The 27,013-nt window shown below is 42.5% G+C and overlaps 1 protein-coding gene across 1 annotated transcript; it reads left to right on the forward strand.

Annotated features, from left to right (window-relative positions):
- The first annotated feature begins 1,736 nt into the window (after window positions 1-1,736).
- LOC130018789 (RNA-binding motif protein, X-linked 2-like) lies at window positions 1,737-27,013 on the forward strand. Its single transcript, XM_056109490.1, has 8 exons — window positions 1,737-1,762; window positions 3,609-3,732; window positions 3,824-4,002; window positions 10,354-10,483; window positions 11,958-12,139; window positions 12,984-13,160; window positions 13,208-13,321; window positions 26,863-27,013. The coding sequence occupies exons 1-8, from the start codon at window positions 1,737-1,739 to the stop codon at window positions 27,011-27,013; spliced, it is 1,083 nt and encodes a 360-aa protein (XP_055965465.1).

Here is a 27,013-nt window from a genome sequence, read left to right on the forward strand (position 1 = left end):
AGAATTGAGGTTTCATGTTGAGGGCAGTGGGAGACAAGGCTGAAGTATAGGGCCTGCTGCAGATACGAGTGCCAGAGGAACTAGGAGTCATACAATAATGACTTGGAATAGGACTGTAACCAGATGCAATTCATTTTACAGATAATGCAATGGCATAATTAATAGAAACTGATAATTGGTTAAATATTTTTGAGTGACGAATAGGTAATGCATGTTTGTGAGTCTGGCCTATCAGGAGAAGGGTCAAAATACTGATGGCAAGAGGGAAAGCTGTCTGGGGGTGTGGTATGGTGGTGAGAAGTGGAGAGATGACTTGGCTGAACAAGTAGTTTGGCCTTTCCTTAAATGTCGGGATTGGATTCAGCTTCCTTATTGCCCACAGGAGAGAACTTTGTATAGAATAGGTACTAAATCCATATTATTGGGGGAGATCAATGATGGTTACAGGGTATGACATATACAAATTATCATTTCAGACTTTTAAGATAAGGCTATGTTCTGAATTCCCATGCTTTTTCTACTTGGACTTTCTGAAATCTAGGTGTTTTCTTATCTATATTTTCCTATCCATTGCAGACATCCATTGAAATGGCCTAGGCAAATCCAGGAGCCTTTCAGTTTTCCTGCCTTCAGAATGTATTTCTGCTAAACCCACCAACAGGTTCATAGCAGTTTTCTTTTGTTCTCTTCAACCTAATTTATGCTTAACTTTTTCTTCGTTTTTCCTCTGAACGTTATGACCATGGCCCTGGTTGTAAACCCAACTCTCATTTCTTAGTCACTCAAAGAAACCAGTGAGATAGTGCTGGATGCTAGTTAACAATTTTTCAGTGGTGACTTTAACCCTACAACTAAGCAACCTAAGATTCCTAGGAGCAGATAAAACCCATACGCAATCTGTCACTGTTTAGTTTGCATGGCCAAGATAATTTTATAAAGTTAATGAATAGCTGGGATGGGGTGGGTGAGAGGCAAAGATAGAATGAATTAAGAGAAACTGTATTTCGTGGGCAGCCTCTGTTTTGCTCCTTGGAAGGGCACTGAACCTCTTCAGGGTATGGTTTTCCTTATGACCCTCATTATCAAAGTGCCTTTGATAATATATTTACTTACTTGCTTGCTTGATTGATTGCTTTTTGGGCACACCCGGTGATGCTCAGGGGTTACTACTGGCTCTACACTCAGGAATTACTCCTGGCAGTGCTTGGGGGACCATATGAGATGCCAGGCATCGAACCCAGTCGGCCTTGTGCAAGCATCCTGCCCACTATATCGCTCCAGCCCCTCAAAGTACCTTCCGGAAGGACTTCATTTCTGCATCTCTGAGCAGGACCTTCACAAGACTCGGCCCTCATTTTTAGGACATTATGATTTGAGTTATGGACATAAATATATTCCAGTCGAATTCAAATACTCAATATGATTTAGATCACATATGCTTCCTTCTCTTCTACTCGTTGCTGGTTATTTCTAGAGTGAAATGTACCTAATTCACTGAGAACTGATGCTCAAATGCCTGTTTGCAAATTCTGATGAAATCAAACTGATCTCACAGGCTGAGTCAGAGTACCTTGAAAACTAACTTCTTTGAACCTCAGTTGCTGGAGGGCCAATATGTGTAAATTTCTTATTCCATAGTCTCTTATTACTTGTCATATTATCAGCTTAATAGAAATTACTATTAATACATGTAATTATAATTTTTATTTATGCTCCTCACTTGAGTAAGAGTCACCATGGAAAGAGATGGTAAAGGTAAAAGGTAAAGGCCCTCCAGTTGATCGTCGATTTGCTCAAGAGGGCCCAGTAACGTCTCCATTGGAGACTTTGTTGTTACTGTGTTTGGCATATCAAAGACTCTCGGTAGCTTGCCGGGCTCTCCGAGAGGGGCGGAGGAATTGAACTCGGGTCGGCCATGTTGGCCGCTTGTAAGGCGTATGCCCTACCGCTGTGCTATCACTTGAGTAGTAATTTTCCTATAAATCTGAGCATTTAATTCTGCATAGAGGGTCACACTAGTCAGTTGCCTATGAGATGGATTTGAGGGACAACAAAGAATTTTCCTTCTCAAATTTTCCTTTTCTACTGAAACTCCTGTTCTTTTTTTCTTTTAATCAGCCCTGGAGGGGGGTGGAGTGGTGGAGGCGGGGCACCTTCCAATCACAAATGTGCTATTATTGTCTGTGAGTTTCTATTAGTTTTCTCTGTTAAGTTTCTTTTTTTTTAAGGACCATATTATAAGCAATGTATTTGCAATTTTTTCCCTCTTGTCCTTTGGGACCTCACAACTATCAGGCAAACACTCTACTACTGAGTTAGCACCCTCAGCCTAGAAAATGGCTTTATTTGGTGGATCACATTTGTCAGTACTCTGGGTCTATTCTGGGTTTGATGCAAGAGGAACATAACTGGTTCCAGGAAGAGAGACGCAAAACATACATTCAGGCTTGCATAGTTATTTTTCATAGGTTGTAGCATTTCATAGTTTGGTTGTACTATAATGCCCAGTATTGATTTTTCCAAAAGCTGCTATACAGGTAAACAAATTTTTTACATTTCTGAATGTTCCGTACCGGATTTTTGTGTGAGGACTTTCATTTCTTTAAAAAAATCAATGAATTAGTTTACAAGATTACAGAATTTCAGGGAGTATAGTTTAACAACTTTTTTGGCTGGAGCGATAGCACAGCGGTAGGGCATTTGCCTTACAAGCGGCCAACATGGCCGACCCGAGTTCGATTCCTCTGCACCTCTGGGAGAGCCCGGCAAGCTACCGAGAGTATCTCGCCCGTACGGCAGAGCCTGACAAGCCACCCGTGATGTATTCGATATGCCAAACACAGTAACAACAAAATCTCCAATGCAGATGTTACTGGGCCCGCTCGAGCAAATCGATGAACAACGGGATGGCCTCGAGGGCCTTCTTAAGAGAATAGAATCAAAGGCAGCCATCAATAAAAGGTCCAAGTGACAAGGGATGTTTTATTTATTTTTTATTGTTTTTTTAACTGTTTTTTGCTTTTTGGGTCACACCCTGCGATGCACAGGAGTCACTCTAGACTCATATACTCAGAAATTACTCCAGGCAGCACCCAGGGGGACCATATGTGATGCTGGGAATCGAACCCCGGGCGGTCGCCTGCAAAGCAAACCCTCTAGCCCTTGTGCTATCGCTCCAACCCTGACAAGGGATGTTTTAGATACGAGTCCATCTCAATATGTATCTGAGTGTCACCTAAACAGGGTTTTTAGTACTGGAAGTAAAGGATGGGATCAAAAGTGCCGAATCAGTCATCTTGTCCCAGCTTTCAATCAGCAAATACTAGTGGCGCACGTAATCAGCATCCCAGGCGTAAAGAATATGGTCGACGGCAACAGACGCATTTCGCACTTCAGGTTCACAGGCAGAAGGTAGGGACTAGGAGGGAAAAAAGTGTGGCAAAGTCAAAGTTGCCGTGAGACACGTCCCGGTTCTAGTGCGCATGCATTCCTCGCCTTATGTCCCGACGTGCCTAATCTCTTCCGGTTTGAATGATCTCTTCCGGGGCAGCTCTAGTCCAATGGGATTGCGCGCTGAAGCCGGGCGACCGTTAAACGGCTTTTTCCAGAGGTCGTTACATCCGCATCTTGGAGCGGAAACCTGTGGAAGATGAAGTAAGGCTCCAGTTGTCCTACTTAGAGTGTGGGAGGTCGGGGCTGGGGGATTGGGATGCGGGGCGGGAGGAGCTGAGGGTAGTGGCGGGGCGGGGGGCGAAGCGTCCGAGGGGGCGGGGGTCGCGAAGTCCGGACGGCGCCGAGACTCACTCTTCCAGGGGACCCCTAGTTGGGCGCTCTCGGTCGCCGGGCCGTTTCTTTACTCGCTGGCAACTTCCGCAGCCCGTTGACGAAATTGAAGTTAATCAACGACCTCAAGGAGCGAGGGGACCAGCTGGGGGTGGCGGAGAAGGTGTCCTGGCACACCGAGTACAAGGACAGCAGCTCCTGGATCTTCCTGGGTGAGTTGTGCCGCCGTGCGCCTCGGGTTCCCCGCCGCCTGGCTTTCGAGGGAGTGTTTCAGCCTTCCGCCTCTCTTCTGCCGTTATTTCACTCCTCTCCCTGGCTCTCGCGCTGCCCCCGCCCTCCCCCCCCCCACACACACAGTTTAGGTGACACCCAGCGATGTTCAGACGTCACTCGGGGCTCTGAATTCAGCAGTTACTTCAGACGATGCTCACCGAACCTATGGGATGGTCCAGGGATGGTGCCAGGGATTGAACCTGGGTCAGCCTCATGCAAGACGACTGCGCTACGTACTACACGAGCGCTCCAGCCCTGCCGGCATGTATTTCTGCTTCTTTTCTTGGGGGCCACACCTGGCAGTTCTCCTGGGTTTCTCCTGGCTCAATGCACCAGGATCACAACTGGCGGTGTCTGGGGAATATATGGTATGCCAGAGATGGGACCCCCGACATTGGCCACGGGCAGGGCAAGCGCCGTACCCACGGTACTATTTCTCCAGCACCCTTATTTCTGTTCTTTTTCCAGGTTTTTATTTTTCCCTCATTTCCTCCCCCCCACAATTACCTCTTTCTCTTCCCCCTCTCCATTTCCTTTGTCACCCCCTCTCCCCTCTTCTCCCCGACCCTTCATGTCCATTTTCCTTTCCCCTGTCCTCCTCTACGCCTCTCCTTATCTCCTTATTTTCCTCTCCCCCTCCCCTTGTCCTCTCCTTCCCCCTCCCCCGTGCTCTCCCCCTCTTCTTCTCACGGCCCCTGCTCTCGCCATTCCCTTTCCTCCTCTATTTTTTAATGTTGTACAGTTTTATTTATTTTTAATTTTTAATTTCGATAGCACAACGGGTAGGTTGTTTGCCTTGCAAGTGGCCAATATGGCCGACACGAGTTAGATTCCTCCACACCTGTCAGAGAGCCCAGCAAGCTACCCAGAGTATCTCGCTGGCTCGGCAAAGCCTGGCACGCTCCCCTTGACATTTTCAATATGCCAAACACAGTAACAACAAGTCTCACGATGGAGACGTTACTGGGCACACTAGAGCATATATCTATGAACAACGGTGGGAAAGTACACTTCAGTGCTTCTTTTTGGGTCACACCCGGCCTTGCACAGGGTTACTCCTGGCTTATGCACTCGGGAATTACTCCTGGGGCCATATACGATGCTGGGAATCGAACCCGGGTTGGCCACGTGCAAAGCAAACACCGTACTCGCTGTGCTATGCTCCAGTCCCTGTCCTCCCCTTACCCTTCTCATCCTCTTATAATCCTCTCCCTTGTTCCTTCTTCCTTTTCCCTTGTCCCTATCATCCTCTTTCCCTATCCTCTACCCCTTCTCTCCCCTCCTCTTCCCCTTCCCTTCACTGATTTACTCTCTCCCTAGCCTTCCCCATGCCTCTCTTCACTTCTGACTTATTCCCTCTCCCTTTACCCTTCCCTCTTCCTCTTTTTTGCCTTCCTCCGCCCCTCCCACCTCTCCCACTTTCACTTCCCCATGCCCTCCCTCTTTTCTTTTTTCTTACCTTCCTCTTCCCTTTCCACTTCTCCCTTTCCCCTTCTCTCTTCCACCACTTCTTGCTCTTTCCTTTCTCCTCCTCTACCCCTCACTCCTCTCTTCTTCCCCCTGCCCCTTTTCACTTTCCCCATCCTCTCATTGCTTTCTCTGGGACACATTCCTAGCTGCTTTGAAAAATCTCATAAGTCATACTAATAAACGCATTTATGGAGGTAGGACATGTTTGAATGAGGATTTACATTTGTGAAATGCTTAAAAGTTTTCTTTATAATCCTTAATCTGTGTGAGGTAGGGTTAATATTTATATATTCAAACTGATTTTGCGGGGCAAGGAGATAGCGGGTTAGGACCTTAGATTATTAAACTAGGTCTGATGTCCCACAGCACTAAAAGCACTGCTCAATGCTTCAAGAGGTATATCCTTGGTGGGCCCAGAGCACTGCCAGGTGGCACTGGAGGTTCCCCAATCTGCAGTGTCAGTGCAGCACCACATCCTTGAGCCCTTCCACTGAGTTGTCTGACCCAATATCCACAGAATGGTCCCTGGGTTCTGTTTGTAAGGCCGCCTTGAAAACATTTGATTTTGAAGGTAGCTATGGTGGATAATGAGCAGATAACTTAACAATTTTTTTTGTATTTTGGGCACAGTGGTGCTCAGTCTTACTCTCCAATTTGATGTGTGCTAGTACTGTGCCATTATTCTTTCATGTTGAGAAGTATTTAGTTTGAGGTCTAGAGAGGCCTTTTAAAACCAGTTCCTCTACTGTTTCTTTGATTTTTATCTTGAAATACTGCTTATATTTCATGTTCATGTATTTTAAACTTTCATTTTAAAACTAATACAGAAAAATTATAAAATGTAAGGAATGCCACTCTATCCCCTTAGCCAAGTCCCTGTCTATTACTATAGTATCTAATTGTTATTACTATTTTTACCTGTTTCACATTTTCTGATTTTACTAAATTATCTTAGAGTCCGTTGCAAGGCATGATTTGTGTGTTTGGACCATACCTGGCGATGCTCAGGGATTACTCCTGGCTGTGCACTCAGGAATTACTCGTGGCGGTGCTTGGGGTAGCACATGGGATGCTATGTGAACCCTAGTCACGAGGCAAGTGCCTTGTGCTGCCCTCCAGCCCAGTACCAAAATTCTTCAACTTGTTTTTTCAAAAGAATAATGCCATCAGGAAATCAACTGTCATACAGAAGTATTATCGAAACTTTCTGTTTTATTCAGTTTCACCTTCTGTCTCAAAAAACCCTTTGTTGTTTCTGGGCCTTACACCCAGTGGTGCTTAGGGGCTACTCCCAGTCCATTGCTCTGGGTCGTTCTCACTGGTGCTCAAGGGACCATATGGTGCTGGTGATCAACCCTGTGTTTCTAGAATGCAGTGCAGTGGTAACAGCCCTTTGAGTCGTCTCCCCAGCTTGCTGATAATCTCTTTAGTGTAGCAGAAAAATTGCTTTGTAGTCCTTGATCTGTCATGTAAATTATAAAAATCTCTTATTCTTTTTTATCTTGCCAGAAATTTCAGGGTTAAGTGCTTGTCTTGCATGTGGTTGATTCTGTTTTTTTTTTTTCTTAAATTTTTATTAGTGAAACACCATGAGGTACAGTTGTAGACTTACAAATTTTTGTGTTAGGGTTTCAGTTATACAATGATTGAATACCCATCCCTCCACCAGTTCACATTATCCACCACCAACAGTCCCAGTATCCCTACCACCCCCACCCCCCTATCCCACCCTACCTCTGTGCTAATCCCCAGCATCACAGATGGTCCCCTAGAGTGTCTAGAATGACCCCTGAGCATAGAGCTAGGAGTAACACCTGAGCACCACTGGGTATTTCTTTTTTCTTCCTTTTTGGGTCACACCCGGCAATGCACAGGGGTTTCTCCTGGATTTGCATTCAGGAGTTACACCTGGTGGTGCTCAGGGGACCATGTGGAATGCTGGGAATTGAACCCAGGTTGGCCACATGCAAGGCTAATGCCCTATCTGCTGTGCTATCACTCCAACCCCATTCCTAGTTATTCTTATGTTCATTTTCCCACAAGAATGTTGGAAACAACTTACTCTACTTCAGGGAAAAAAGGTGTGCATTTTAAAACTGGAATGAAGTTTATATATTAATTTTGAGAAGGATTTTTAGTGTTTTGATTATGTTTGCATATCCTAACCAACAACAAAGGATATTTTTCTGCCAATTTTATTTTTATAAAATTGTTCAGAAGAATTTATTACATTCAGTATTCCATCACCAATTCCACCACCATTACACCTTCTCACCCCCATTATTTCGGATTGTCTGACCACAACTTAAGCCTGCCCTCAAACCAAGTACTAGATAATACATTTTGTATTGCTTGTTATGAATAATGCATTAAAATGATCCAAAAATGTTTTCTTACTTGTATATGTGTGAAGATTTTTGTATCTCACCTTAGAGCCATTAAGCCCAACAAGGGATATTTTTATATTTTTATATTTACTTAAATCTATGTTTCTTTGAGGAGTTATAAAAAGTATTACTGAAAGTACCATTTATACTTTATTTTTCTTTTGGTATGATACCTGATGTTGCTCATGGCTTATTCCTGGCTCTGTTATCAGTGTCCCCTAGTGTCAGGGCCCAGGGCCCATATGTCATACCAAGGATTAGGCCAAGTCTGTCACATTTAAGGCAAGCGCTTTGACCCTGTTCTGTATCTCCAGCCCTGTTCAAGTCCATTTTCATTATTTATTTATTTATATTTTTTTGTTTTGGCCATATTCTGCGTACTCCGGGTTTATTCCTGACTCTGCATTCAGGAATTAGACCTGACAGTGCTTGGGGGACCTCATAGAGAGAATAGAACCCAGGTGGGATATGTGTAAGGCATGTGCCCTACCCACTGTACTCTTTCTCCAATCCCTCAAGTTTATGTATTTATTTATTTTTGTTTTTGGTCCATACACGGCAGTGCTCAGGTGTTACTCCTGGCTCTGCCCTCAGAAATTTTTCCTGGCGGTGCTTAGGGGACCATTTGGGATATCGTGGATCGAATTTGTGTCTGACACTTGTAAGGCAAGTACCTTCCCCACTGTACTATTGTTCTGGCCCCTGAAGATTTTTTTAAATTTTATTTTTCTTGCTAATTATAAATGTGGTTCCTTCTCCATTATATATTTCTAACCAATCACTGTTTGAATTCAAGAAAGTTGTTTATCCCAAGCACAAAAATTTATAAGTCTATAACTGTACCTCATGGTGTTTCACTAATAAAAAAAATATAAAAAAAGAAAGTGGTTTATTTGTAACTATATCCCAGTTTTAAGAAAAAAATTTAATTAGGCATTGTGATTTTAAGTAAATTTTGGACTCTTAATTAGGAGTATTTTGGGTTTTCTATAGTACAATCACATCTAGTCTTCAAACGGATACGGTTTCACCTTTTATTTCTGATTTATATGTTTTCTCCTAATTGCATTGGCAGATAACAGTACACTGTAACACTGTCCTCCCGTTGTGCATCGTTTTGCTCCAGCGGGCACCAGTAACGTCTCCATCGTGGGACTTATTGTGACTGTTTTTGCCATAACAAATAAGCCACGAGGAGCTTGCCAGGATCTGCTTTGCGGACGGGATACTCTTGGTAGCTTGCCAGGCTCTCCAAGAGAGATCGAGGAATCAAACCCGGGTCGGCTATATGCAAGGCAGATGCTCTACCCGCTGTGCTATAGCTTCATCAATTAAGTAGGTAAATGTTCTTGGCAACACTTGAGCTATTTTTTGTACTTTTTATTAAAGATTCTAGGTTTTGGCAGAAATATGTGTCTATGATTATGTTTATAATGTATTCATCAATTTTTTTTTGTATTTGGCCCTAGCCACTGATGCTTGGGAACTTTTTCCAGCTTGGTGCAGGGGGAGTACTTCTGGTGGTACCTGGGGAAGCATTTGGTACCAGGAATTGAGCCTAGGTGTCCCACCTGCAAAGCATATACTGAACACACCACTTAGTTTTCTGCTTGCTGTTTTCTTTTTCTGACTCTATTAAAAATATTAGGTTTTTGTTTTTGTGCCTCACCTGGCAATACTCATGGGTTTGGGCTCAGGAATCATACTTTGTGGTGCGTGAAGAATGTATGAGATGCCGGGGATTGACCCTGGGCCGGCCGTGTGCAAGGAAAGTACCTTACTAGCTATACCGTTGTCCCAGTGACACCGAGCTCTGCTCAGGGATTACTCCTGGCTTTGTGCTCTGGGATCTCTCCTGGGAGTGATTGAGTATGTTAATTTAGGTGGGAGGCATGGATTTTGAATCTTAATTATTATCTGTATATTTAAACCTTTTACCTTTTTAATTGAATCACTGTGAGATAGACCCTTAAAAAGCTGTTTGAGATTAAGTTTCAGTTGGTGTTCCAACACCCATCTCTCTACCAGTGTATATTTCCCAGCACCGGTGTCCCCAGTTTCCCCTCCCATCACCCTTCACCCCCCACTCCCCAGCCTTCATCTATGGCAGGCACTTTTCTTGTCTTCACTCACTGTTTAAATGGGACATTTCTCATGAACTTTTTTGTCTTATTTAGGGATGCTACACCAGTGGTGCTCAGGGATCACTCCTGGTGGGGCTCAAGGAATGATATGGGGTGCTAGGGATTGAACCCGGTTGACTGCATGCAAGGCAAGAGCTCTACCCACTGTCGTGCTTTAGCTCCCTCCCTATAAGTTTTTATAGTTAACCTTCATTTGTCATCTGGTTCTAGCTTTGTCTTTATAGTCAATATTTAAGTTTTGTTTGTCGTCCATTCTGAACATTTTTCTTCAAATAGTGTCTTTTTATGTTAAATAGATATGGTGAGATTGTTAACATAAGTCTGGTACACAATAAGAAGACTGGGAAATCCAAGGGATTCTGTTTCCTTTGCTATGAAGACCACCGGAGCACAATTCTGGCTGTTGACAATTTTAATGGCATCAAGGTGAGTAAAAGTATGAAGCAGGATTTGGCGGAATGTTTCTGATGGAATGGTTTGGTTTTATTTTTCCCCTGATTCAGAGAGGCCCAGGGGCCACCAGGATGAGACTATAAGAGTTTCAGGGGTGTGGGTAAATTGTTCTAGGAAGCAATTACATGGGCCTGTGCCCCAGTCAGCATTTCTTTCTTCCTCAGTATTAGCTATTCCCCCACCCACCCAGGGAAGCCTTTGTTTCTTACCTTTCTCTCCTCACCACTGTATTTCTCCAGCCCAGGAGAGTGACTCTTAGAGAATTTGTCACTGATTGCACCAGTAATAAGTAGTTACGAGGACAGCATGGAATGGGGTTATAGGTTTTCATTTTATGGATCCTATATTCAAAGTCAGTCAAAGAAGGGATGGTTTTCAAAACATGTTTTCCCTCTTTGGGTCATACACAGCGATGCTCAGGGTTACTCCTGGCTCTGCACTCAGGGAATACTCCTGGCCTTGCTGGGGGAACCATATGGGATGCTGTGGATCGAACCTGTGTCGGCCACGTGCAAGGCAAATGCCTTACCCTCTGTGCTATCACTCTGGACCCTCAAAAATGTCTTCATTTATTTATTTATTTATTTAATTTGTGTTTTGGGTGACACCTGGGGATGCACAATGACTCCTGCTTCTGCAGTCAGGAATTACTACTTGCCTTGCTGGAGGGACAATATGGGATGCTGGGAATTGAACCGTGATTCGCCGTGTGCAAGGCAAATGCCCTATCCTCTGTGCTATCTCTCCAGGTCCTCAAAAATGTTTTTCAATGGGAAATGTGATAGATGATAAAAGGTAGATTAGACTGAAAGTAAAACTAAAATCAGACCTTGTATTGGAACAATAAAAGCTAGACTTTGGGAATGTTGAGTGCCTAATGAATATAGAATTGAGTATGTATTAGAGAGTGAAGTGATCCTACCGTGGATAGGGCTCAGACCTTACCAGGCTGACCAGGGTTATGACCTGGACAGCCCATATGATCTGAGCACATTCAGTAGTGGTTCAACATCCCCCACCATCAAAAAAGAATTTTTAAGTATATGCTTGAAAAAAGAAATGGCTTTGTTTGATGTGAGTTTTTAATATTCTGTTGTTTGCCCAGAGTTTGTGTTTCACAGCAAAAGTATCAGTGTGAGCTAGTTACAAAAATTCCCAGAGTTTTTTTTATATCATGCCATCAATAGAGCACAAAACTATTTGTATGGCACACAGGGGTAAACTGACCGAAGATGCTAGTGCACTTGCCTCAGGGGCGCAGTAGCCCTCAGTCCTGTGGTTGCCCTGAGAGCAGAGAAAATTGCTGGCTGGGAAATGTGCTCAAACACACCTGTTGGGCAAACAGTTTTGGAGATTTCCCCAGATATAGAATTAGCACGAAGTTTGTGTGGGTCACTTCGTTTCATAGAAGGGCTATCTTTGCTGATGCGTTGTCTTTCTGTCTGAGATCAAAGGACGGACTATTCGAATGGATCATGTGTCTAACTATAGGGCTCCTAAGGACTCAGATGAATTGGATGATGTGACCATATTACTTCAGGAGAAGGGTTGTGGGGCACACAAGCCTCCAAAATTTTCAGATGAGGACTCTGAGGATGACAAGCCCACAAAAAACGCAAAAAAGGTAAAGTGTTATGACCAAAACTGATTCCAGGTGGTCTTAACTTTTTTGATGGATAAAGCTGTTTATTTAACGGTAGAAAGGTAAGTTTATTTTCTAATAGAAAGAAAATGTTCATATAACCAAAACTCTTAAGAAATAGTGACTTAGTAAACTTAAGTTTATATCAAGATACAAATATAGATACTGATTATTTTTCTTTTTTCTCCTACCTGGCGATACACAGGGGTTACTCCTCGCTCTGCACTCAGGAATTACACATGGTGGTACTCAGGGGACCATATGGGATGCTGGGTATCGAACCCGACCCGGGAGTGTGCAAGGCAAATGCCCTACCTGCTTCGTTATTGCTCCACCCCAATACTCTTTATTTCATCCGACTTCCCTAGAGAAAAGTAAATTTAAGGAATATCTGATGGGCATACACACTTTCTAGAAAATCTTCTAAGACATTTTCAAAGCTCATGATTTTTATATTAGAGGATGACAATTACGATACTTTGACTCTTCATCTTATAAACTTTGCTTTTTTTGCAGTCTTGCCATGAATATTAATATACTATTAAAATTCAAATAATTAAACTGGATGATAATAGTACAGCGAGTGGGTAGCATGTTTGATTTATACACAGCCAACCCGGGTTTGAACTCTTGCATACTGTATGGTCCTCCAAGCATCACCACCCCAACTTCAAGTTAGTTTTGGGGGGTGGGAGTCACACCTGATGGTGCTTTGGCTTACTCCTGGTTCTGCATTTGATCTAGTGTATTTAGAAAATAGGAACTTTTGTGGGAGAGTTGTATATTTTTTCATTTCCTATTTGTTGCTTTCATCCATTTTTTTATCTCCAGACAAAAAGGAAAAAAAGTAAATGAAGAAAAGCGGGAGGTACAGCACGATGCACCAGTCTCCTCTTCATCACCCAGAAGCAAGATGCTACAGGAAAACAATTCCCCCGACTGTAAAAAGTTCAACAACAAGAACTCAAAAAAGGTTCAGAAGTCAGAATTCAGGGAGGGGCTGAAGCAGTACCACACCTCCCTTGAGGTCAGGACAGCCTACCACTCCTGAACAGAGGCCGGAGCAGAGACAGGGAGCCAAAGAAGAAGAAGCCCAAACAGGAACACAGGTCCTTAAGTAGGAGGGAGGAAAGGGAAGAAAAGAACAGGGATAGCGACAGAGATCAAAGGTCAGATACCCACATTGGCTGGCAGGCACAAGGAGCATTCTAAATGGCATGGTCCTAAGAGTAGGAGTAGGAGCAATGGTATATCCCACAGGTATCAAATCCTGGCACTCCCGGAACTGGGGATCTCCCAATTCCAGAGATTACAGGCATCACTAAGACTGCAGCCGATTGAGTTGCTTGGTAGAATTGCACATGAAATGGTGTGTTCTTGTGTGTGTGTATGTTTGTGTGTGTATGTTGGGTCCCACCAGGATTTACTCATGACTTACTCCTATCTCTGTGCGTACGGGTCAATCCTGGCAGGGCTCAGGACTATATGAGGTTCTGGGGACAGAACATAGGACAGCTGCCTGGAAAAGAATCACCCTGTCCACCGAAGTGTCTGTCTGGCCCCAGATTTGAACTATTATAAGAAGCATTTTTTAAAAATGAAAACCAATTATATCTCACTTTTAATATGTAAAATCTTTTGGAGGTCAATGATTTTATTCCCGTGTACATTAATCCTTGAGGGATATATACTCTCTAAAGTCTGATGCCCTTACTTCTTTTGGGCGCGGGTGGTCAGGTAAACCTGGCGATTCTTCTGGATTCCTCCTGGCTCTGCACTCAGTTATTACTATCGGCAGTGCTTGGAAGACCATATTGGATGCCAAGGAGATTGAACGCAGGTTAGCTATGTGCAGTTCACACGCCTGACCTGCTTTTTCATCTCTCCATTGCCTCATGTTCTTAATTTTTAAGCGCAGTTTATTATCCTTGGGAATATATTTGATACCAATCAGATTACATGTGGTAAATTGGTTCATATATAGATCCAAGAACTTAACCCCCCCAAGAACGATGAGAAATATTTAAGAAATAGGAAAACATTAGTTCTTGAATTTTCATCTGTGTTGGATGACTTTCCATTTGGCAGATAAAACCGATAGAGATGTGTGACTTAATTCGGTTTAAGTAGCGTGACATAGATACAGTAATGAAGCTGTTAGTCTGTTCTGTTTATTTTGAGATGTGTCTTTTCCTGAACCATTTTTTTGGTTGATACTTTTCCACATATGTTCCTTGGCATTTATTTTTATCGAGAAATTGACACAACAAAATTCACCTCATACAGAAATGTACTTTTTCAAAATTGCCTTAAAATTGTTTTGAAGTATTGTGAAGGTTCTGCTGTTCACTTCAGACCTTTATATGTGTATAATTGTCACAACATCCACCACCAAGCTTTGGTTGCTATCCCACCACCAAAAAGACCATGCTGGTTCCTTGCTCTACCAACTCCATCTCTCTGAGAGTCACCATTGTATTCCTTCGGTCTAGCAAGTTTGTTATTTTCTTTCACTTTTAATTTTTTTGGTGAAGCAGGAGAGTTACTATAATTGGTTTTTTTTTGGCGGGGGGAGTGGGGTCAGACCCGGTAGAAGATCAGGGGTTGCTGCTAGCTCTACCCTCAGTAATTACTCGTAGCTGTACTTGGGGGACCACATGGGATGCTGGGGATAGAATGCGGGTTGGCTCTGTGTAGGCACATGCTCTCCTCACTGTACTATTGTCCAAGCCCTTAAGCAAATTAGTTTGAAAACTTGAAAAGCTGTGACGGTAGAGAAAGGAAGAAATGTGTGTTCGGGAGAGAGCACTGGATACTCCAGAGTAGAAAAAGGTAAATCAAGAACATAGAGGCAAGTGATATGCATGTTTAAGTGAGTACATGGACTTAAAGAGCAAGCCCATTTTGTTAGTTCTTTGGGGTGTACTTTCTTAAGTAATGCATGCTCCAAATGAGTAAATAGTGATGATTGTCTTTCACTTCCAGACTTAGCTCATGGTCTATTTCAGTTTGTCCAGAATAACATTTCATCTTTAAAAGTGGCAGAATAGTGTTCTAGAGTCAGTATGCCCTTGCTTCTTTAGCCAGTCATATGTGGATGGGCATTTAGGTGAATTCCTATGTTTCACCTATCACGAATCTGCTATGATCAAATCGGGTTATAAATGTCTCTAGATGGGTATTTTTCATGTCAGATAAATGCCCAGAAACTTTTTTTTTCAGGAGTAGTTTTGTTGTGTCACAGTCTTTCCTTTTCTTGTATTTTAGGCCATATCTTGCTCTGCTCAGGGCTTACTTCTGGCTTTGTACACAGGAATCAATCCTGACAGGTTTCGGAGAAAATATGCTTTGCTGGGGACCAAATAAGGGTCGCCTGCATGCAAGGCACACACCTTACTTAAATACTCTGTCAATCCTTGAGAATTAACCATTTTGTCATAGACTCACAGACTCTGACTCTGAGGGTTGATATCTGTGCTCTGAATTCAGGATTCCATGTATCTGAAAGTTCCATCATTCCTTTAAGTTTGTAAGTTTATTTAAACACTTATTTACAAAGTAGCCTGTCCCAACACTGAGAAAGCCTGTAGATTTTAGTCACAAAGACCTGCAGACCTGAACTTTCAGCAGGTTAATTTCTGGGTGAGTCCTGTTCTGAGATAGTGGAGACTGACCAGATGCATGACTGCGATTTTGCAGTTGGGGAGTGACCAGCAGCCGGGGCTCTGTTTGGGCGGGCCCTGGGCTGGCCCCTGAGGTCTCAGCCATGCATGGGTGATAGAAGGAGTTTTGGCAGCTGTTTGTTCTCTTTCAAGATTTTGAGTCATTGAAGCAAGAGTGATAGAAGAGCCTTCGCGGTATGGTGGGTGATTCGTGGGTATGACTGCAGAGCTTCCAGAAGTACAGGGAGGTAAGGGGAGGTAGCCCATTCCAAGTCAAGTTATCAGTCACAAAAAATTGCATACTTGAATTTTCAGCAAGTTAATTTCTCAGTACAGGTCAATCCTGAAACAACGGGTTCCACCCAGAGAGAAGGCAGTGTGGGCTGGCTTTCCCACCGTGTAGAAAGTTTTCTTGCATTCACAGGGTTTCTCTCCTTTGTGAATCTTCTCAAGTTCAGTGAGGTTTCATTTCAATGGATAATCTTTGCCTACATTTCATGCTCTAAGGGTCTGTCTCCTTTGTAAGGTATGTTGTGTATCGGATGAACTTATTTGTTGTAAAAAGTTTTCATCCACACTTTACATTCATATCGTTTCTCTCTTGCACGAATTATGTTGAGTGAGGTACAATTCTATCAAAAAGGTTTTCTTACATTCTTTGCAATAAACAGTGTTTTTCACGTGTATGAATTCTATATTGTTTAATGAGATACGATTATAATGAGAACGTTTTCCTGTTTACTTTCCATTCACAGGTTTTCTCTCCATGAATTTCACTCCTATTCAGTGAGGTATGATTTTTTTTTTTGCTACTTGAGTCACACCTGGCGATGCACAGGGGTTACTCCTGGCTCTGCACTCAGGAATTACCCCTGGCGGTGCTCGGGAGACCATATGGAATGCTGGGAATGCCTTATCTGTTGTGCTATCGCTCCAACCCAATGCGAGGTATGATTTAAAAGGAAAGTTTTCGTACATGCGTAGGGTCTCCTCTCATGGTTAGTGAGGTTTGATTTCAATGAGAATGTTTCCCTACATTTACAGGGTTTCTCTCGTGTGGATCCTGTTATGTTCAATCAGTAATGACTTAATGGAGAAAGATTTCTTCCTGCATTCACTGCATTGGTAGGGTTTATCACATGTGAATTCTTATGTTTAATCAGACATGACTTACAAGAGAAAGATCTTGAGCATTCAGTACATGAATTAGGTTTCTCTCTTGTTTGAGTTCTCATGTTGAATGAGAGAGGATTTCACTGTGAATGTTTTCCTACATTGTATATGTACATAGGGTTTCTCTCCTGTGTGAAATCTTTCATGTTGAATTAGATCTGGCTTCCTTGAGAAAGTTTTTCTACATTGTTTTTATTTGTGTTTCTCTCCTGAGAGACTCTGTTTTGAGTTATCTCTCATCCATGGCTCTACTCCTTGTTTTATTTTTATTTTTTCATGGCTGTACTCTTTCTTCAACTTGATGATTGCTTCAGGTGTGATGACAGAATGTCCCAATGATTCCAGGTCCTGTAGTTTTCCAGTGTCACCTCACTGAACTGGGTCCTCTGTTCATCAGCCAGGAACTGCCATTCTTTCCACGTGAAGTTCACACGCTCCTCCTCAAACAGCACTGTCCCCAGAGGTGATTTCATTGGGAAAGCACTAGCATCAGAGGACATGAGTATGTATGGGATGGAGGGTTCCTGAGGTACAGAAGGAATGGTCTTGTGTTTTAGTTGTTTTGTTTTGTTTTGTTTTGGGACCACACCTAGCGATGCTCATTCATTATTCCTGGGTCTAAACTCAGGACTTAATCCTGGAAGAACTTGAGGAACCATATTAGATGCTGTGGATTGAAGGTGGATTCAAGAAGTAAAAGACAAATGTCCTACTCACTATTTAGTGCTCTTGCCCAATGTTCTGGTAGTTCTAAGAAAAATCATAAGCCAATTCTTGTCCACAGTCTGAAATCATATTTTGGGTGGTCTTGCCATTCCTGGATGCAAAATGCTTCCTGGGTTCCACAATATTCATTTCCTATTTGAGCATTCCAAAATCTTTGTTCCTGCCATCCAACCAGTCAGTTTGATGTTGCAGGGGCAAACCTGGGAGTCTTTTGTGTTGGGTCCTGCTTTTCCCATGGACAGGATGCCAGGATTGTTGTGGTCCTAGATGAAATTCTCCTTATTCCGCATCTCCTTAATTTTTTACCTTTTAAAAAAAAACATTTAATTGTAGCCTTTGTCTATCCAGTGCTTTGTGATGTGCCCTCCTATGGTCTCACGCCTATCCCTGCATACATGACAGGAGAATGCAGGAGTCTGGCCACCAAGTGAGAGTTCATCATCAACAGGCACAGTTATAGGGGCCAATGGCGGCTTGGCCCCCATGAGGGAGACTCCGTGAACCCAGTCTTTCTGAGGTAGCAAGGAAGCTTTTTCAGTGATGTTGATGGCTTTTTAATTATTTATCTTCACATCTGGATGGCAATGGCAAATGGTGTGTATAGTTTTGGGCCTGTACCACTGCAAAGAAAAAAACACATAGATAAATAATTTAATAGAAAATATATATACACCTGGTGTCTTTAAGACCTGTTCCGAAAGAGACTAGGCTAGGATTATTATAAACACAGAGAAAAGATATTTACTGTAGGAAGTGTCTAGAACCTGCATATGCACATGCTGCATTGGTCCCATCAGAGCTACTTTTTCTGAAGTATCTGAACTTTTGGACGGTGGGGCTGGAGGAACTCGGGAGGGGTCTGTAGTGTGGTTGGGGTCCCGCGTGCGGGGGCCTCGGGCTCTGGTTCCGTGTTCAGCTCAGCAGCATAGACTATTAGGTTGGAGGTGAAGAAGAGCAGGAGTTTCACCAGGTGGAACTTAACCTGCTGTTGGGGTGTGAGGGGGTCACCCAGGATCTGAACAAGTGCACTTTTTTTTAATCTACTTTACAATGATGAGGTTTTTCGTCAGGGTGCCTTCCATATTTTTTAATTAGATATTCTAGTGGGAAAGATTTCCAACATGCTTTACACCCCTAAGATTTCATTCTGTATGCATTTGATATTGATGAATTCTGCATGACTTTCGTGAAAATGTTCTGCTCCGTTTCACATTTGAAATGTTTATCTCCAGAGGGTCTTCTATATTGCTGAAGTAGATGTGATTTCAGTGGGAAAGATTTCCTACATGATTGCTTGCTTTGCATGCAGCCCATCGGTTTGATCCCTGGCATCACAGGACTCTGTCTCAGCATTTGATGTCTGGTAATTTGCTGACAGAGAACAAGTGATAAGTGATTGTTATTTTGTTAATACCCTGGCTGGCAGATACTATTTGATAAGTTTCTTGAGGATTTGACAAGCATTACCCTGATCTTTCACTTGCCTGGAATATACTATTCTCCGGATATATGTATCTGTTAGATTCTAGCAAGTAAACAACTCGGAAGTGAAGAATGTATCCTCTTCTGGAGAGGCTTGATCTGATTGGCAAGGCCCACTAGAATTTTGAGGTTACTGACTTATACTTAAATATGTCTAGGGCTGGGGCAACCCCGTATCAGGTAAGATGGTTCCCTTGTATGTGGTCGACACGGTTTGATCCCTGGCAACCGAATAATTGCCTGAGTGCAGATCCAAGAGTAAGCCCTGAGCAGATTGTGCACTGGACCGGACTGGGATTGATCCCAAATCCAGAAGAGAAATTGCTGTAACTTGCATGGGCTGCTGGTAAATTTAAGAGAATCAGAAAGAACAAAGGACTCATCAGGCAGTCTCACCTATACGAGGTGTAAGGAAACAAGGTACCACCCAAGGATAGTGCAAAGAAGACCAGGAGGATTATTCCATGGTAGGAAGCCTGCCTGAATGGCTGAGGGATTCCTAGTGTCTCTCTCTTTGGGTTTTTAATTGAATTAGATATTTTTTGTGAGAACATTTTCCCACCTCTTCCGTGAAAATTTAACCTGTGTTTTGCACTAAGATCCTCCTTCACATCACAATGAATTTGAGTGAAGCAGCGATTTTGACCCAGGATAACCCTGGCAGCAGCAAGTTCTGGTGGATAGCGTCAATGGAATTTTGATGGGCTCTGCAGGAAATCTTTTGAATGCTTTGGACTGACCAGGAGAATTGTGCCACCCCTTGAACACCAGGGTTTTCTTCCCTGGTGATCCTGATAGGGAAAGTGTATCCCTTGAGCTCTATGTAAAAAAGCTGTGGCAGCTACTGCTCTTAAAGCACTTGGCCATCCTGCTGCACTTGGCTCTGGCTTCTTGCTTGAATATCCCGTTGGTCTTTGTCTGGGACCTAATGACTGGGTTACATCTCCAGATGCTATGCCTAACTTTTGGAGTCAAACATTAAAGCGCTTGCTTGTGTAGCTGTGGCAATGTTAAAGCTGGGGCTCACGTTTAAGCCCACATTGGGGCCAGAAAGGCAGTTCTCCGTTCTGATCTACAGAAGAAGAGGAATGTCCTTGGCATCACTCAGACTTTCACGTAGGGCTTTATTGCACTGTAGGATCAATGGTTCAGTCCACACTGTGAGGCTTGAAGGTGCTTCTAGGTTGTAGGCATTGAAGCGTCAATATAGCATGGAAAGTCTGGTTCTAAGGTTCCAGTCGTGGGGACCCGAATAACTCCCAGGCGTTTTACCTGTTATTGGTTGAGCTTGGCCTTATTTCTTAGGATTTCATATCCCCAAAGCTAAAAATTTAGAGGAGTTTGCACAGTTTTTGTTATCCTTATTGTGTAGGGGAACAGATGAACAGATTATCCACACACTGAACAGGTTTTACCTTTGTAAGAGTATAATCTCTGGATCATGAGCCAGAGCGCGTGCACATAGAAGAGCATGGTTCCAAAAATCCTGAGGAAATAGACCTAATAAATCGAGTAGGTTGTTTCCGTGTATCCCAGTTTAAAGGTAATAGGTGCTGCGAGTCTGAATGCAGAAAGGATTTTTTCGATCTGCTTCTGTCAACCAGAGTGTGGACGGAGAAATGTTTCCCAAGATACAGTTGGGATTTGGTAGTGTAGGCTAGATTGGAATAAGAGATTCCTGGGGTGCTCTTAAAGGACTTTTGTACCATCCTTCATTGCGCACACCTGGTGATGCACAGGGGAGACTCCTGGCTCTGCACTCAGGAGTTACTCCTGACCATATGGGATGCTGGGACTTGAACCCGGTTCGGCCACGTGTAAGGCAAATGCTCTACCCGCTGTGCTGTCTCTCCAGCCCCTGTTCTGGTCGTTTTAAGAGAAATCATAAGCCATTAATATTGTGCACAGTCTGAAATCATATTTTGGGTGGCCTTGTCATTGCTGGATGCAAAATGCTCCCTGGCTTCCATGATATGCATGTCCCTTTGCATGCCAAAATCTTTGTGCTTGCATTCCAACCCGTGAGTTTGATGGTGCAGGGGAAGAACTGCGAGTCTTTTGTATTGGTTCCTGCTTTTGCCATGGACAAGATGCCAGGATTGGTGTGGTTTAAGATGAAATTCTCATTATTCAGCATCTACTATTGTTTTTTTTAAATTTTTAAACATAGCCTTTGAATATCCAGTGGTTTGTAATGTGCCCGCCTAGGGCCTCACTCCAATCCCTGCATTCATAATAGGAGAATGCAGGAGTCTGGCCACTGAGTCACAGTTCTTCAGCAACAGACATACTTGTAGGGGGCATAGAGTGGCTTGCTCCCCCAGAGCGAGACCTAGTGCTCCCCTTCTTTCCGAGGCAGTTTTCCCGTCTTTCCCTGGTGGTGCTCAGGGAACCGTATGGGATACTGGGAATGGATCCCGAGTCAGCTGCGTGCAAGGCAAAGGCCCACCCGCTGTAGTATGGCTCCAGCGCTGAAGGTCTGATTTCTTGTAGAAAGTTTTCCTCTATTCTTTACATTCATAAGGTTTATTTCCTGTATGAGATTTACAGTGACTCAGGAGAACTTTTAGGCAGAAGAAATTTTTCCTTCAAAAGATTTCTCTCCTGCATGAATTCTTTGTTTTGAGTGAGATAGGATTTGGGAAAGTCCTACTGTGTTTTTTACATTTCATAGGGTTTCTCACCTATACAAATTCGATATTGCTGAATTCGATATGATTTTAGTCAGAACGACTTCCCACGTTCTTTCATAAGGTTTCTCTCCTGTATGAATACGATAGTGTTGTATTAGGTATGATTTTAGTGAGACTGGGTGTCCACAGACAACTTCATTCACAATGATTATATGTGGGCAGAAGAAACCTTGTATATGCGAGCCAAGTCGTTATGGTTTCAGAGTTTGACACTGGCCCGTCCTCAAAGTATGCCCTGCTAGATCATTCTGAGTCATCTCCCAGGAGTCAGTCTCTTTCACCATTTGCTGTTATTTGTTAATAGAGTTGATTACAGATAAACTCATTGTTGATTTGATTTGCATTTTCCTGGTGTAGGAAATTGTCAATTAAATCTTCCTTGGCTGGGATATACAGCTTTTCCATATATGTGTCTGTCAGATTCTAACCAGAAAACTACTCAGAAGTCAAGAAGTTAGCTTCTTCTGCAGAGGCTTGATCTCTCTGGGTAAGACCCACCAGAATTTTGAGGTTACTCACTTAGACAAGTGTATTTCTAGGGGTATAGCGATTGTGCAGCAGGTAAGATGCTTTCGTTGGTTGTGTTTGACCGGGTATGCTCCCTAGCATCCGTACAGTTGCCTGAGTGCAGAGCCAAGTGTAATCCCTGAGGCGTAGTGTGTGCTGTACCGGCCTGGGATTGATCCAAATCCAGAAAAGCAAAAGCTGTAACTTGCATGGGATTGGATGGACTTCTGGTAAGGGAAGAGAGTCAGAAAGAACAAAGGGCTCATCGGGCAGTTTCACCTATGTGAGGTGAAAGGAAAGTAGGAACGAACCTAGGACAGTGGAAAGAAGACCAGGAGGATTCATTCATGGTTGGAAACCTGCCTCAAAGGCTGTGGGATTCCCAATGTCTTTGTCTTTGAGTTTTTTAATTGAATTAGATATGTTTTTGTGAGAACATTTCCGTACCTCCTCCGTGAAAATTAATGGGGACTGTTAACTGTATGAATTTAATGTTGTTGACTTAGTTGTTACTTTAGTGAGAAAGGTTTCTCTCCTGTCCGACTTTGATATTGTTGAATTAGATACGATTTCACTGGGAACGATCTCCTACATGCTTACACCCCTCGGATTTCTTACTATATGAATTTGATATTGTTGAATTCTGCAGGACTGTCATGAGAAAGTTTTTTGGCCTGCTTTACATTGAGGAGGTTTTTGATCATAGTGACTTCCATATTGTTGGTCTCCGTATGATTCTATTGGGAATGATTTCCGACATGCTTTACACCCCTAAGATTTCATTCTGTATGAACTTGATATTGCTGAATTCTGCATGACTTTGTGAAAATGTTTTGCTCACTGTTTCACATTTGAAATGGTTATCTCCTGAGGGTCTTCTATATTGCTGAAGTGGATGTGATTTCAGTGGAAAAGATTTCCTACATGCCTGCTTGCTTTGTATGCAGCCCATCGGCTTAATCCCTGGCATCCCAGGACTCTGTCTCAGCATTTGATGTCTGGTATTTTGCTGACAGATACCAAGTGGTAAGTGTTTGTTATTTTGTTAATTCCCTGGCTGGCAGATACTACTTGATAAGTTTCTTGAGGATTTGACTTGCATTACCCTGATCGTTCACTTGCCTGGAATATACTATTTCTTCGATATATGTTTCTTTCCTATTCTAGCTAGAGAACAACTCGGAAGTTAAGATGTTAACTTCTTCTGGAGAGGCTTGATCTGATTGGGTAAGACCCACGAGAATTTTAAGGTTACTTACTCATACAAGGGGATTTCTAGGATTGGATTGATTGAGAATCAGATATGATGCTTCCCGTGTCTATAGTCAACCCGGGTTTTTTCCATAGTATCTTTATAGTTGCCTGAATGCAGAGCCAAGAGTAAGCCCTGAGCACAGTGCGGGCTGTTCTGGGGTGAGATTGGTCCAAATCCAGAAGAGAACATTCTGTAACTTTCATGGGATTGGATGGAGTTCTAGTAAGTGAAAAGAATCACAAAGATGAAAGAGGTCATCGGGCAATCTCACTTATGGGAGTTGTAAGGAAAGAAGGTACCACTCAAGGACAGTAGAAAGAAGACCAGGAGGATTGGTCCATGGTTGGAAGCCTGCCTAGAAGTCTGGGGGATTGCAATATCTCCCTGTTTTTTTTTTGCTTTATAATTTTATTAGATAGGATTTTTATGAGAGCATTTTACTATGATCTATTAGAAAATTCATGGGTTTTCCTACCTGTACCCATTTATTGTTAATGAGTTAAATGTGACTTTCGTGAGAAAGGTTTCTCACCTGTTCGAATTTGATATTGTTGACTTAGATATGATTTCAGTGGGAAAAATTTCCTAAATACTTTAGATCCCTCGGATTTCTTACTATATGAATTTGATATTGTTGAATTCTACATGCCTTTCATGAGAAAATTTTAGTACGTGCTTTACATTGATAAGGTTTTTCATCAGAGTGACATCCATATTGGTGAATGAGATATGATTCTAGTGGGAAAGATTTCCTACATGCTTTACACCCTTAGAATTTTATACTGCATGTTTTTAATATTGCTGAATTCTGCATGACTTTTGTGTGAAAGTTTTGCTACCTGCTTTACATTTGAAAGGTTTATCTTCAGAGTGACTTCCATCTTGTTGAATTAGATGAGATTTCAGTGGGAAAGATTTCCTACATGCTTGCGTGCTTTGCATGCAGCTCATCGGTTTGATCCCTGGCATCCCAGTACTCTGTCTCAGCATTTGATGTTTAGTATTTTGCTGACAGATACCAAGTGATTAAGTGTTTGGTATTTTCTAAATACCTCCCTGGCAGATACCAAGTGATAGTTCTCTTGTGGTTTTGACTTGCATTTTCCTGATCTTTTCCTTGCCTGGGACATACTATTTTCCCAATATATTTTTCTGTCAGATTCAAGCAAGAAAACAACTTGGAAGATAAAAGTTAGCTTCATCTGGTGCGGCTTGATCTGATTGGGTAAGATCCACCAGACATTTGAGGCTAGTCACTTATACTTAAAAATTTATATGGCTGGAGCATATTAGATGCATACAGCAGATTAGATGCTTTCCTTCCTTGGGTCCAACTTGGTTTGATCCCCTGCACAGCAGATAATTTCCTGAGTACAGAGCAGTTGGGATCAGAATAGGGACCATTTGACAATGATGGTTGGAAGGGATTTCTCTGGATGGAGATGTGTTTTGAAATTGGGTAACTGACCAAACATGATGACCTCTCTGTATCGGTATTGGAAGCTGTAAACCCAATAGTTGAGAGAGAGAGACAAGATTAAATATGCCTGTCTACAGGAACACTTGGTGGCCCAGAATGTGTGGAGCTGGTAGAAGGGAAACTCAGGACATTGGTGGTGGTAAGTGTATTTGGTGAAAGGATGGATGTTGGAACATTGTATATCTGAAACCAGATCACGAAAAGTTTTTAACTATCTCACATATTCAGTTCAATTACTATGAATTAAATAATATAGGTATTATTATAAAATATACATACATATTTTAACTAAAAGTACAATGGTTAAGGGTGATCTGTACTTTGGTGCTTTCTAAAATGTACAATAACTTTGTACTTGAAAACTATATATGTTAATACTTTCATAACATGTTACTTTCAGTGCAATGAAAATGAAAGAAAAATGTAAAACCTCCACTGGTGGAGGTGGGCACTTTTCATTGGGAAGTTGTAATGTTGGTCGAGGGAAATGGAGACTATGGTCTGGACTGTGGTGTTTAAAGGTTATTTTCTGAAACGTTATCATTGACAATATTGTAAAATTGTAAATCTTTCTGAAATTAAAAAAAAGCATTTTATAGCAACTGTGCTCTCCCTGATTAATTGATGGCAATAAACAATCTGCTGTTCTGTGTATACAAAATACAAACCAAAAATCTTGACCACTGTATAGGTTAAAACTGTTGTAAGCACATTGCCTTCAATGTAATAAAAATTAAATTTTGTGTGTTTGTTTTGTTGCTTTTTGGGTCACACACAGCAATGCTCAGGGATTACTCCTGGCCCTGCACTCAGGAATGACTCCTGGCAGTCCTGAGGGGACCATATGTGATGCTGAGAATCGAACCTGGGTCAGCCATGGGCAAGGCAAACACCCTATCTGCTGTGCTTTTGCTCCAGCCCCGTAAAAATTAAATTTAAAAAACCCTACTGTTTCCTGTTATTACCTACATCTGCATAATTTTTTGTAGCTTTTTGCTCAGACCCAGAGATGCTCACGGATTACTTCTGGATCAGAACTCAGAAATTATTCCTGGCGGTACATGGTGGACCATATGGGATGCTGAGAATCAAACCCAGGTGGGCAGCATGCAAGGTAAATGCCCTATCCACTGTTATATGGCTCCGGACCCTGCATATATGTTTTTGCAGTAACACTGAGTTTGACACTTACTTACTGGATACTGCAGCCTCAGTGGATACTGTAGCCGCCTATCCCATCCCCAGGCCTCAGAAATATCCTGCTATTGCATAAAAATGCTATTAACCCTTAACACATGTTACACTTGGATCATGTAGGGCAGTGTTTTCTTAGGGGGCTTTCAAAAGTGGGGATATGGTGTAATACTTGGGGGAGGACTGGAGTATCAGAGATAGTGCACTCGCCTTGCATGATGTCCACTCAGGTTTGATCCACAGCATCCCAGATGGTCCCCTGAGCCTTGCCAAGAGTAATTCGTGAATACACAGCCAGGAGAAATCAATCAATATCACCAGGTGTGGACCCCAAAAGAAATCAATACAAAACAAAAAGTAGTGGGAACCCCCAGTAAGAAAATACGGATGGAAGGAGATATCATGGTCAGAAAACGGTTGAGAAACACTGATGTTGGGTTTCATCATAAATACCAAAATGTTTCTTATTAGAAGTTATATAATTTTTCTCTGTATAGTCAATAACCTGTGAACTGTTTCTATTTTTACCTGTTTGTAGGTATGAAACTTCACTTGGCTTAATTCAGGTTAACATAAACGTTAATCATCACAATTTACACTTGTTCGTGGAGGGGGCTGTTTCAGAGGTTTCCACTTTCCTCACTCTGGTATCACTGAAACTACAGGCCAAGGATCCACTTAGAATTTAA

The sequence above is a fragment of the Sorex fumeus genome, unplaced genomic scaffold (genome assembly GCF_029834395.1).
Source record: "Sorex fumeus unplaced genomic scaffold, SorFum_2.1 ptg000268l, whole genome shotgun sequence".
Classification (NCBI taxonomy): Eukaryota; Metazoa; Chordata; class Mammalia; order Eulipotyphla; family Soricidae; genus Sorex; species Sorex fumeus.